The 13,466-nt window shown below is 39.0% G+C and overlaps 1 protein-coding gene across 2 annotated transcripts; it reads right to left on the minus strand.

The window, feature by feature from the left end:
- Positions 1 to 148: 148 nt before the first annotated feature.
- On the minus strand, positions 149 to 12,582 carry epyc (epiphycan). 2 transcript variants are annotated; one of them, XM_048155484.1, is made up of 10 exons: positions 12,219 to 12,582; positions 8,685 to 8,868; positions 5,051 to 5,267; positions 4,537 to 4,782; positions 3,272 to 3,901; positions 2,804 to 2,911; positions 2,199 to 2,357; positions 1,650 to 1,852; positions 1,272 to 1,367; positions 149 to 973 (listed from the first exon to the last, which is right to left on the minus strand). In XM_048155484.1, the coding sequence occupies exons 2-10, from the start codon at positions 8,859 to 8,861 to the stop codon at positions 803 to 805; spliced, it is 2,007 nt and encodes a 668-aa protein (XP_048011441.1). In that variant the 5' UTR covers positions 8,862 to 8,868; positions 12,219 to 12,582; the 3' UTR covers positions 149 to 802. The 2 variants fall into 2 exon arrangements, with proteins under 2 accessions (XP_048011441.1, XP_048011445.1); XM_048155488.1 differs by lacking the exons at positions 2,804 to 2,911; positions 3,272 to 3,901; positions 4,537 to 4,782 and having other exon boundaries at positions 12,219 to 12,535.
- Between the last annotated feature and the right edge of the window lie 884 nt (positions 12,583 to 13,466).

A 13,466-nucleotide genomic window follows, 5' to 3' on the forward strand; every position in this document is an offset into this window, starting at 1 on the left:
TTCATTTTGAAGGCCACTGGTCATAACAACAGCTTCTGATGTGATAGACCAAAATATTGCAGTTCTTGTAACATTGGAGGGAAAAAAAAATTTTAAAAAACAAATCAGCTTATATATATTTATATTACAGTACAGACTTTACAACAAATTCATTGATAGAATGCTTTTATTGCATTAGTCAATTTACCTTTCAAGAAGTTCAGTGAGCGCCAGCTTCAATTAGTTTATGCTAATTATGATAAACATTTGTTAAATTCTATATGAATATTAACAATATTTCATTTACAATACAAACATATTTAAACAATTTGGGCTGGCTATTGCAGCTAGCCCCGAACAGGCAACAAGTACAACACACAAAATGAGAGTTTTCGTCGTGTTCAGATTTGCATTTGTAAATTAATGACATCTTGTTTTTTCTGATAGGTTCATTAGTATTTGATAAATAAAAAAAAAACTTTCAGAGTTATGCTTGGTTCTCTGTTTCTCTAAAAGAGATTGTTTATAAGGTGAGATGTCATCAATCCAGATACGATTACAAACCTACATTATGAAAAGTATGTACTGTGTAAAAAGTTAGAAACACAAGCAGCGTAGAGTTGGAAGTGTCCACCAGAACTCCTGTGAGAGTGTGAGTTTATTTATTTATGCCAACCTCCTTTAAAGACAGCCATTCATATCCAAGTGTTTGCTTGAGCCCAAAGTAAAAAAAAAAAAGAGAGAGGTACGCACAGAGGAGTTTTGATGCATGTGCATACATGTGAGTTTTGTACGTGTGCATTTGAGTGTGCGTTTTTTCGGCTTAAATAAGGGCACCAATGGGGATACGTGGCAAACATATGTAGGCCTGTGGGGTTCTGCTGAGGTTGATGGGATTACCATCCAGGCGAACATCCTCCAGAGCATTGCGAATGTAATTTAAGTCATGCGGATTGCAGAAGGTGTCCTCGTGCATCATCTGGATATTGTTATTCTGAATGATAAAACAGAGAATGTTTTAGATGTACCGTGCAGGTACATACATTTTATGATGTATTTTTTTTTTTTACTTAATGTTTAAATTTTGTGTGATACTTCATAATTTTACTATGTGGATCACCAGAAAGATTGACAATAAATTAATGCTTGGTTTAGGTTATTGTTTTCTCTGCCATTGATAATAACTTTAGCAAGTTTCACAAAAATGTACACATAAATGTTAATATTTCAGTTAGGTGGCAAGTGCCATAGATGTCCACAGTGTGGCACTAGTGAGGTGGGAGTACAGGTACCTGTAGGTGCAGGGAGCGCAGACTGTCAGGCAAGGGAACTGGGATGTGGTCTATGTTGTTGTCAGTCAAGTATAGGTAAAGTAGCCCTGGCATGTCCTGAAAACAGAAAACATAAGTTGATGTCAATCCTGTCAAGCAAAATTAGCTAAGGTACATTCAACAGCTCTCAGTATAAGCTATAGCAGCAATTCCCATAGAACCATCATCATCTTTTCTGCTGTCTGGATTTTGTCTAATTTAAACAAACTTTAAGATGTTCCCTCAGGTCTACTTGCACAACAGTAGGCTATCACAGGTTCAAGGAACACCGTTCAGTAAAGAATGTGCTAAAGGCTATGCTTTATTAAACTCCGTTTTGAATCTTATTGCTTCTCTCACCTTGAAAGCTTCTCTCTGGATGCCAGTGTTACCCAGCTGGTTGTGACAGGCATCAATAAGAGTCATGGAGGGTGGCAGAGCAGGAAGTTGTCTAATACTGTTCTCTCGTAATATCAACTCTTCCAGAGCAGGAAGGCCAAAGAAAGCATCATCATCAATCCTGGAAATGCCGTTGCTAGTCAGATCTATCTTCTTTAATTTATCTTTATGACATCAAAAGACAAAAAAGCCATTCAGTGAAATTCATTAAAACATTAAATTCATAGTTTAGCATCAAGCTAAAGATGTCAAATTGTGCTAACGCTATCAGGTCAGGCTATGAAATATTACTTAAGATTTTTAGACAAACTGCTGTCTATATGAACTCTAGGCCTCAAATAAACAGGAATTGCTATTTACAACCCATTTACTTCTGTATTGTGAAGCATTATTGAATTAAACTAGATATTCAACTAGAAAAAAATGTAGGGCAGGGCTCAATTTGATTCATTTTGATTTCATTTTGACATCATTAAAACGGTTTGATTTTCCCATTGATGAAACACATACTCAAGTTGGCAAAGTCAGACTTGCTGATCCTGGCGATTTTATTGTAGCGGGCATAGAAATGAGTGGTTTCTTTGGAGAGGGGAGGAACACGGTCCAGCTTAAGGTCATCACAATACACAGATCCGACCAGACAGGTGCACAGCATACAGGTAGCCATACCTTACCACCGGCATTCAGAAGACAAACACAAACACATATTAAAACACAGAAACTGTACTGATGCACATGCCAGCAGCAGCCTGTTTGGATACACAGAGCAAAGAGTTTTTGCACTTTTGTATCAGTCATTAAGAGACTGGAAAGCCACAATGTGTGACAAAGTCACATGAACATGTGCTGCAAACAGTATGCAGGGATCTTACTTCCTAAGGGCCACCTTAGTGCAGATATTAGCTCCATCCTCAAACACACCTGAACTAATCAAGGTCTTCAGGATCACTAGAAACTTCCGGGCAAGTATTTTGAAGCTAAACTCTGCAGGAAGGTGGCCTTCCAGGAGCAAGATTGCACACTCCTGCAGTATAATATTTTACACAAATAAATAGTGATCTCTGGCAAACAACAGAACTTCATCAGTTAACACATTATACAAGTGAAATACTGACCTGTTGTATCTGTGTCAATATCTGTTTCAATTTCAGGTATCCCTGACCCTATATCACCCCCAGTCCCCTCCAGGGGAGTGGTCGGGGTTGTTAGGAGTATCTCCTCCTCTTGTTAAACACAATAACATTAAGGTGTTAGAAGACAGATTAGCACATGGACAGATGAACAATGGAACAGGACAGACAGAGAGTTATATTGACATTGAGAAGTTATAATGCATTATTATTGTTATAATGCACACCAAAGCAAATGAACACACAGTTAACCAATATCAGCCAGTTAAATCGGTTTCCCAGTGGGAATAACATTTGTAGAAAATGCTTGAAGTCTAGTATTGATGAGTGCGACAATAAGTTCAGTAGTGATTATATTACTTGTTCATCTAAACTATCCTTGAACCTAAAAAATAGCCAACACGCTCAGATTTGTGTCATAAAAGTGCAAGGTATTGATATTATGGTACTGACCTTCATCTAAGTCAGGAATTAATAGGTCAGTGGTGACGTCTGGGGCCTCAGTCACCCCAGACTCTCCTGACTCCAAAGAGTCCACAGGCTCTCCAGTCTCCTCAGGTACACCAGACTCTTCAAACCCTTCAAAGGTCTCAGGCTTTTTAAAGACCTCAGGCACCCCAGAGATCCCAGACTCTCCAGACTCTTCAGGCACCCCAGAGATGCCAGACTCTCCATACACCCCAGGCACCCCAGAGGTCCCAGACTCTCCGAATACCTCAGGTACCCCAGAGAGCCCAGACTCTCCTGACATGTCAGGTACCCCAGAGGCCCCAGGCACTCCTGATACCTCAGGTACCCCAGACTCTCCTGACAACTCAGGTAGCTCAAAGACCCCAGGTTCTCCTGAGACCTCAGATACCCCAGATTCTCCTGACACATCAGGTACTCCAGAGACCAAAGGCTCCCCTGATTCCTCAGGTAACCCAGAGGCCACAGGCTCTCCAGATACCTCAGGTTCCCCAGAGGCCACAGGCTCCCCTGACATCTCAGGTAACCCAGAGGACACCCAAGAGATTCCAGACTCCCCAAAATCCCCAGAGGCCTCGTGTGGAAGATTTTCAAGCATCAGGTGGAGCTCCTCCTCTTGTAAGAGACAAGGTGGGGTGGCAAGAAAGAAATTAGCCTCCTCATAAGCAATTGAGAGATAACAGCTTGACAGCAATGCTGGCAATGATGATGAGGTAGCCATTTGGGATCAAGATTTTAACCAATACAAAAAAAAGTTAAATTGTTGTGTTGAATTACAGAACATGGTTACTTGCTTTAAAACTTGTTTTAAAACTTGTTTTAAACCTCCCCACTAAGGTCTAACAGGTATAGACCATATATTGGACACCAACTCACCCACAGAAAAAAATACTATGCTGAAGTAATCAAGGACCCTCTTAAGCTACACTTACAAAAAAGTGTGAAATAATTGTACCTTTTGGGGTACAACAGTTTGTCACAGGTGGAGTACCATTGAAGAGACATATTTGTACCTTATTTACCCCTAAAAGATTAATAGTAGTACCTTAAGGGTACATATTACTATTCCTAGGGTACTAATATGCACCTTGTATGCATAGATAAGGTACAATATTGTCAAAGGTACAAAAGTTATACCTTAAAGGGTACCGTACCAGTAACAACCTGTTGTACCCCTAAAGGTACAATGTTTGCACATTTCTTTCTGACAGCATAAATATATCAAGCAAACCAAAGTCCTGAGTACTGACCTCCACCTGAAATTAATATTATGCCTGAACCAGAAAGCCCAGAGACTCCAGAACCAAGGTCTCCTGAGTCCACAGATCCTGAAATGTCACCAGAGGCCCCAGAACCTCCAGAGCCCAAAGGCTCTCCAGAACCGGAAGCTTTTTCATTGAGCAAGTCTCCAGAGGCTCCAGAGCCCAAGTCACCAGAACCGGAAATGTACCCGGAAATCTGAAGGATGTCAATGGGCGTCAGACGAAGCTCCTCCTCTTGTTCAAGACAAGGTTAGGTGTTAGAACATTTATTAGAATTAGAATTACACTTAGAACCATATGGACTGGTTCAGTAAAGACTATGAGTGTTTTACTGGATATGATGCACATAAACAGCATAAGAATGATGCACATAAAAAGTTAAAGAATTATTAAAACTCATTTAACCAATCGTATTGCTAGTTAAATGGAACAAAAGCATGATGGTTGGCAGGCTAGTCATGACAATTAGTAGTGTGTGCATTTGTACATGCATGGTACAGACCTCCCTGAGCACTAGGGCCCATCAGAGTCCCTGACTCTCCAGAGCCTGATGGAATAAGCTGAGGCTTTCTGGGCAATTCCTTGTGTTCTCTCCCCTCAACTGTCCTCCGTTCTTCTTGTTCTTCATGCTCCACATTCTCCTCCTCTTCTTCCTCCTCCAATGAGGCACCATGTGAAGGATCAATGTCCTCATCAGGGCCCAAGGTGCCAATCTCGATCTGCAAGAAGAGTTCAGATCAGTACACTGTACTAATTTTTGTCATATTACAAACCAAAACATGGCTTTCTCAGACTGCTGATGATTACAGAACTGACAGAAAGTGCTGGGTTAAAAAGACTGTTGAAAACAAGTACATGATTATCTCAGTCTGTTAAGGTACCCAATACTGCTCCTGTAGGGCCACCAATCTGCAGAGTCTAGCTCTAGCTCTAATTAAACACAACTGAATGTGCTAATCAAGGTCTTAAGGAGCTGAAGTCTGCAGGACGTTGGCCCTCCATGAGCGGGATTGGGTGTTCAATCCCGCTCATGGAGGACCAACGTCCTGTAGAACTATACCGAATTGATTTAAAACTGTACTGATATCCCAAGTACAAACAATTTTTACATTAGACATCTGTGTAATCTACTAAAGCATTAAGTCTTGCAGACACATTTGATTGTAACAGAAACAATTCAGAGGTTCAATAGGAGGCGTGACTCAGCAAAAGGCTGTCCCTTTGAAAGAGTAATGGGCTTTTCACTGGGTATCAGGCCTATTCAGTCAAAGCTTTCAAATTCACCCTCTTCCTTACAATTGCTAATTGTTGTAAGGTGTGAGACAAATTACAGATCATATTGATGTGCTGATTTTTAAAAACCTATTCTATTCATCTCAGAAAATTTACTCTGCATATGTTGTGATGTTGACAGTTCTCTCAGCTTTTTGTATTCGATTCCGCTACAATCCAGAGTGGGGAGCTGTAAAACCATTCACAGTCTCATCTGCAAGCAGCTGCTATTCTCAAGAAATGGTCCATGTGGAACCAAGACATACATGGTAGCAGAAAAATCCATATTTCTGCACATTTTCTTTCCAGAGTGTTGTATTAACTCCAGAGACGGTGTCTCATTTGTCTTACAGTATGGTCAACTTGAACATACTAAAACTAAATAAATAAAAATACCATTATTAAGCTGTAGAATGGTTACTCTATTAAAAAGGGATTGCACTATCAATTCTTTCAACATGTGTGAAGACAAATGGCCAAAACCTACTTATGATGAGAGCCTGTAAAACAACAAGTCTTCAAGAGCCTTGCTTAGAATATGCTTGCTTTTCATACACCAAACTAGTCAAATATGCAAAGCCAAAGGCTAAAAGGATGGCTGAAATAAATCAACAACGTGCACAGCAATAAACAGTGGCATTGACTCATTTCAGATACCAGAATGCATGAGAGTTTTCTAGAAACCCTAACAAAAATCTTTTCTACAACAGCCAGGCATGTGACTCACAAGCCTGTCAGCATTTTGTTCTTTACTCAAAAAATAAAGAAAAGGGTAGAAGATGATTTAATGAGGGAATTTACATCTAAGTGTTGTGTATGTCTGAAAGTTTTTTGTTTTTTTTTAAATCCTTCTGTTGTGGAAGTTTAACAATGCAACAGTTTGTTTTATACTGTTTCAACTCACTAAGGGGTCATTAGGTTCAACTGAAAGCTAATTCTATATTTTCATCAGCTGGGACTGAAGATGATGGTGGAAATATAGGAAAAAGTAATAATTTATTAAGCATAGATGTAACTAGCACTGCATGCAACTATGCATTATATGCCTTTATGCTTTTTCAGAAACCTATAAAAAGTTCGACTTTAAGAGCCCAAGATTCACATAGAATCAGCAGCAACTTTTCAACAGCAACTCTATTGAGAGTGTAAAATACACCTTATATGTCCTTGTTCATACATGCTTTTACACAGACAAATGCAGAAAGGCATGCACCACAGAAACTTACAAGCACTCTTACATTTATAAGTAACTTCAACTTAAAACTGTGCAAAAAAGAAGAAACTTAGCCCAAGAGCCAAACTACTGAGTCTTGAGATGCACTCAGTTATACATTGTAGCAGCAGTTTTAATCAGCTTCAGTTCTGAATCTGTAAAGAAAACTCTCCACATGAGGAGAAACAATAAATATTTGCCCAAATTATTTATAATATCCTAAAGAGCTGAAAACTAAGCACATTACACAAGGAAAATGTGTTGTAACTCACAAGTGTGCTTTTGGTTGTGGGTTTAACTACATAACATTCACATCAGGATCAAGTTAAGTATTTTGGCTTTGATGTGATTCTTCTAAAAATCCATATTGGCTTGTGCCAGTCAAGCATAGTTTTAGCCTATCTTTTTTCCATGCCAAAGATGATAAACTGGTTGTTGTTCTCATTGTTATATCATAGTTATTACTGAATAAATTACTTCATACCTGCAGCTCAACTTCTGGCAAGCAAACATTGATCAGTTTATTGGCCAGAAATGTTGTAACATCAACATTTAATTTAATAAAGCATGTAAAGATGGGTATAATTAAGTATTTTAATACCAGAGCAACTATTAGTGATGTGAATGTGTATCCAGCCAAAAGGGTCACTTAAGTGAAATAATCTGGCAAACAAGTATGGCTAGTGTTGTACAACTATTGATTATGAGTGACCTTACAGAACAGTACAGAAAAATGCCAGTGTCTGCCTCTCATTCAACAAGGTTGTGCCAGTGGAAAATTCAGTTGAGAACATTTCACGTTCAACAACATCTGGTTTGTCCATCATACAAATGATATGTTGTCTATGAGAAGTATTTGTTATATTAAAGAAAGAAATATAAATCAGTCTGACACACTGAACTTTGCTGCAGCAGTATGCCTGTCCATGAGCATTTTTTTAAACAAAATACATTGAAATACAAGAACAAAAACAATCTTTGAATGCAAATGATGAAGTATCTCACAAATTTACTTTGACAGCTTTGTATCGTAAAAAAGCAATAAACTGAAAATGATGTATCTTATGGATTACACATCACCGAGAAGGGACTAACTTTAGTATGCACGGCCGAAAAACTGATCTGCAATCAGAGAGGATGAGTAAATACAGGCCCACATGCCCTCAGTGACCGACCCTGAAGCACAGCAGCTGGGTTAAAACCAGTTTCTAAATGAAAATCATAAACCAAAGACTGACATAGCTGGATATGATTATCTCCAGGAACATTTGGATCAGCAAAGCAAATGAAAAGTTGTCAAACACCCTGAAGCAAAACTGCTGCAATACATTCCTGCATGACAATTCAAACTGAGCCTAATGCTTGAGCATTAGCCATCTCAACAGGCTCGAGGAAGCTAATTAATATGCAAAGAGAGGAATCTTAATCAGGGTCCAGATATAAATAAGACTTGATCCAAAATCCTTACATGTGACATGTAATTGAAGATATTTTACTTGCTTGAGTTCAGGTGCTAATGCAAAGCTCATTTATGGAAAATAGGGTCAACCCAAAATCCCTGCTACTGAGGTCACAACATGAGCATATTGACATTTGGCTGCCCACATTAACATATCAGGATGATTTATGAAACCTTGAATGAGTCTCTTACCTGTGGTTCATCAATTGCATCATAATAGTCATAGGCATCGTCGGCATCCACATTTAGGTCTAAATCCACGTTGTTGTTGTCATATTTATCTAGTTCTGCTTGCCGAGCGTATCTGGGGGGAGAGGCTGCCACCACACACAGGACCAGGAGTCCCCACATCAACCTCAGCGTTACCATCTTCCTGCTACACATAGAATCAGATGGATTAAAGTCTGGTGAGATCTTAAAATGCTCATGTAGAAGAGCGACAAAGTAATAAACAGGGGACAGAGGATAGTTTGAACAGAATACTTTTTAAAAAACAAGGATTTCTGGCTCACTTCTACACATCACTTAAAAAGTTGCTCCTTTTTGGGTATATATATATATATATATATATATATATATATATATATATATATATATATATAGGTATAGATATGACAGCAAAGATGAATAAATAACATCCAATCAGTAGTCTATTGTTACCACCTCTGCATAGTTCTGTGCCATAGGAATAAAGACATTTGAGTTTTGTAAGGTTGGAGAAGTGTTCATTAACAGGGTGTTAGACAGCCCGTAATACTGAAATATAAGCCTTTAAAGGATTAGTTCACATTGAAATGAAAATTAGCCCAAGCTTTACTCACTCTCAAGCCATACTAGTTGTATATGACTTTCTTGTTTCTGACAAAGACATTCGGAGAAATATTAATAAATATCCTGACACATCCGAGCTTTATAATGGCAGTGATAGGGTTCAATGAGTATGAGCTGAACAAAGTGCTTCCATCCACATCCATCCATCATAAACGTGTACTCCACACGGCTCCAGAGTGTTAATAAAGGCCTTCTGAAGCGAAGCGATGCATTTGTGTAAAAAAATATCCATATTTAAACAAGTTGTGAAGTCAAATATCGAGCTTCTGCCAGACCACCTTCCGTATTCAACGTACGCAGAAAGTTTAAACCTCTCACCTGTAAAAAACGTAATTGGCGTGACGTCAGTTTACACTTTCTTCGTAACTTGAATATGGAAGGCGGTCTGGCGGAAGCTCAATATTTGACTTGAAATATGGATATTTATTTTACACAAACGCAATAAAGGCACAAAAGGCCTTTATTAACACTCCAGAGCCGTGTGTAGCACATATTTATGATGGATGGATGCACTTTGTTCAGCTCATACTCATTGAACCCTATAAAGCTCAGATGCGTCAGGATATTTATTAATATTTCTGCAATTATGTTCATCAGAAAGAAGAAAGTCATATACACCTAGGATGGCTTGAGGGTGAGTAAAGGTTGGGCTAATTTTCATTTCAAAATGAACTAATCCTTTAAAGACTTTAGCTCACTTACAAGGGCCAAGAAGCCAACACCTAACCCAGCAGCCATCTTGAATCCCCTCAGTGACTGCTTTGTGTGTTAAAGTTGAAAGGTCAGAGGTGAGATGGCTGACATCATAAAAGGTTTCTTTTTAAACATAATTATGACATATAAAGCATTTTTTTGTTGTTGAAAAAAGGCACACATTGTGAAAAAAAGTTTTTTTTTTTTTTTTTGTTCTTTATATCTCTGAATAAAGGTTATACACAATTCCATGAAGAACCCCCTGAAAACTTAAAGAATGTGGGTAAATTATCTATTGCAAATTTATGCTAACATATAGACAATAAAACATGGTTATTTTCACAGCTAGTCATCAGCTGGCTCAGAGAGAATCTGCAGACCTTTTTTCCATCTTCTGTTCTGTGCTGCTTTTGGTGGAAAACTCTGCTGATTGGATCCTTTGGTTCTTTCAGCTGACTTCTGTGGGAGCAGATTCTACATGGCCCTATAATTCTTATTAACAATGTCCAAAACTCTACATTTTTAATGGTGTCTATGATAAAGATTTGTGAAATATTTAAGTATTATCAGTTCTCATACACTTTCTTATCCTCATCTTCTTAATCTCAATTGCTTTGTATTCTTTCTAATGTTTAATATATAATGTTTTTTTTTGTGTTTTTTTCTTTAACAGTAGTGTTATATACATTTCTTATGAAAGATAAGAGGCACATAGGAAAGCAATGACCAGCTGGAGTGGAAGAAGAGAAGGGTGCACTTGATGGGCAGACCAAGTTCTGGTCCTCAGGGTGAGACGGAGAGAGAAGCAAGAGAGAGAAAGAGAGGGAGAACTCTGACAGAGCTCCTTTATGAGTGTGTGTCTCTACACTCAAGTTCGAAATTCCACCGAGGTTTGTGGACAGCATGGCAGTGAGTTACGATCTCTCTCTATTTCTCTCTCTCTCTTTCATACAGACAAATCCACGTAACTCTCAGTGAAAGGCTATTTTGGTGCATAGCTGCTCTCTAGAAACCACTACATTTTTAAACATGAATCAGTTCCCTGTGGGTTTCTGACAGCCAATCAACACATGCCATCTCATCACATCATGAATAGAGATTATATAGCGGCGATATCGATTAGAGACGCAAACTAGTTCAGTCCGTATCTACGAAAGAAAAAAAAGTCTCTCAGTAAAGCTTTAGTGTACCAATGCATGACAGCTTCAGCAGGGAAATGCTCAAAGAGGGACTATACTGAACACAGAGCTCGGCTTTTACAAACTCCCGGCAGTGTTTGCAGTGTGTAGACCCCGTGCGAGTATGTGTGTGAGAACTAACTATCCCAATGTTGTTTTTGGCTCTAACCAACAGCATTCCACATGCTCATTGATTCTACTATTTCTTCTTCAAGTGGTGCAGCCAATATCGCCAAATGTACGACTTATTTTCTTCCAATAATTCAAAATGCTAAAATATACAAGCACTGTAGCCTAAGTAAACACATATTAAAGACATTTCTTATCTTTTTAGTAACCCTGGCAATTTCCGTTATAACTTATCAGATTTGAAGATTTAAAACGGGAAGTTTGTGTAATATGGCCTTTGACCTTGAACACATTAACAATATATCAGATATCAAAAGTCTCCCATTACATTTTCTGCAAAAAATCTTATATGTTTTTTTGTAAAGCTTAACAAAATCAACTATCCTCTCAAAAATCAAGCAGAAACATCATCACACCCAAAGTGAACCCCAAAAATCCAAGGAATGGAAAACTGACCAATATAAAGAGCACGGATGAATTGCCATCATTAACACACAGCCCACTTAAAATTGTTGTAAATCACTGTCAATATTATAAGAACATTCATCAAGATCATAGAGAGAAGTCTCAATAAAGTCGGTCGTGTGTATTTGAGCCTTTTGGCTTCGCAAATGTGCATTATTGTTACAAGAATTACAAAAAGATTAAGAAATACCATGGTGTGCACCCAAATATTAAAATCATAAAGCCAGTCATATACAAGACCAAAAAAAAAAAAAAAAAAAAAAAATGAAAACCTCAGTAGAGTCATTGAGGTGCATTTTTAGCTTTTTTAGCTTAGCCTCAGTGGCCAAGTACCACTGAGGCTAAGAAGCAGAAGGGGAAGCCCTTGGGTCCAATCCCTGCTCTAAAGCACAGCACCAGCATTTAGAAGAACATACAGAAGAACCCTTACCTCTTTCTCCTCCTTTCCCAAATGGTCCTGTTCTTCAGATCGGACAGGCAGAGGGTTGGTGGGCCTGGCCAATGGCAACAGGTCACTCACGGTGAGAAGGCGAGTGTGTATCTGTGTGTGGATGTTTCTGTGTGTGTGACGTGAACGTGTGCACACACTCGCAGACCTGTTTGCCCTACCTGCCTGTGTGTGTGAAGGTAAGAAGTGAGACTGAGAAAAGGGAGAAATTGAGTTTTGGTCACATCTACAGCAGCGCCCACCCCATACCACACTGCATCTCACACACACACACACACATACACACACACTGAACAGACACACAATTTGCACGCTGACAGACCCCCAACTGCGAAAATCCTTTAATCCCTTACAACCATCTTTCTTTTTTGTTTCCCAAAGAGACACATAAGTAATTCAGTCCTAAGTATGAGATATTTGTCTTCCTTTTCCTGAGGTGAGCGTGAGGCGTACTCTGCTTTCATGTAGGGATCTGCAGGGCCCCAGCTCACAATGGGCCCTCTGTAAGGCTCCACTGTTAGTGCAATGCTGAGAGGAGAAAAGGCCTCCATTCTGCTCTGCGCCAGGACTCGGTGCTAAAACTAAGACCTGTGCTCACTACCTATGTACAGAGATGCAGCGCACTGCAGAAAACCTGCTAACCTATTAGGAAGTGGCATACAAGTGCCTTCTTCATGTTCGGTGGGATGTTATTACAGGCCTCAACCTCTTTTTCCATACTAATTCTCTTTCTCGGCAGCTCGATATAATCATATTCCTGCTGAGTCACATGAAATAAAAAATCCAGCATTAATTTGTTAAGGACTAGGACTGTCAAGCAATTCAAATTAATAACAAATGGCACATATGCATTTTGTTTCACTCTCACTGACTTGTTTAACCACTAATCTCACTTTGTTTGATTAATTGTGACGTTTAACGGGTGGGCAAAAATATCTACTATTTGCAGCCTGTTTTATATAGCTTTAAGAGGCACCAAAAGAAGTGCTTAGCATGCACCAGTATTCGTGCAAACCCACTGAAGCAAAATCCATTTACTTGCACGATCAATTTGAGCAGCACAGGCCTGCACTGTGTAGTAGGGGATTTAATATAACACAGCGAGTTATGTCTAAAGTCAGCGTAATAGATGCGACCAAAAATATATGCTTAAGGCTTGCAGTATAAATGCAGTCATTGTTTCAACTGATACCCAGGTATACTGTGCACTCATTTTTGCTCTTTCTCTCT

Source organism: Megalobrama amblycephala, linkage group LG14, assembly GCF_018812025.1.
Source record: "Megalobrama amblycephala isolate DHTTF-2021 linkage group LG14, ASM1881202v1, whole genome shotgun sequence".
Taxonomy (NCBI): Eukaryota; Metazoa; Chordata; class Actinopteri; order Cypriniformes; family Xenocyprididae; genus Megalobrama; species Megalobrama amblycephala.

Bases quoted from the DNA above. Each gene is read 5' to 3' on its own strand.
- epyc (XM_048155484.1), bottom strand. From the start codon at position 8,861: ATGGTAACGCTGAGGTTGATGTGGGGACTCCTGGTCCTGTGTGTGGTG. The intron at 3,902-4,536 runs GTCAGTACTCAG...GTCTCTTACAAG, and splicing joins AATATTAATTTCAGGTGGAG to AGGAGGAGCTCCACCTGATG. The intron at 2,912-3,271 runs GTCAGTACCATA...GTGTTTAACAAG, and splicing joins AATTCCTGACTTAGATGAAG to AGGAGGAGATACTCCTAACA.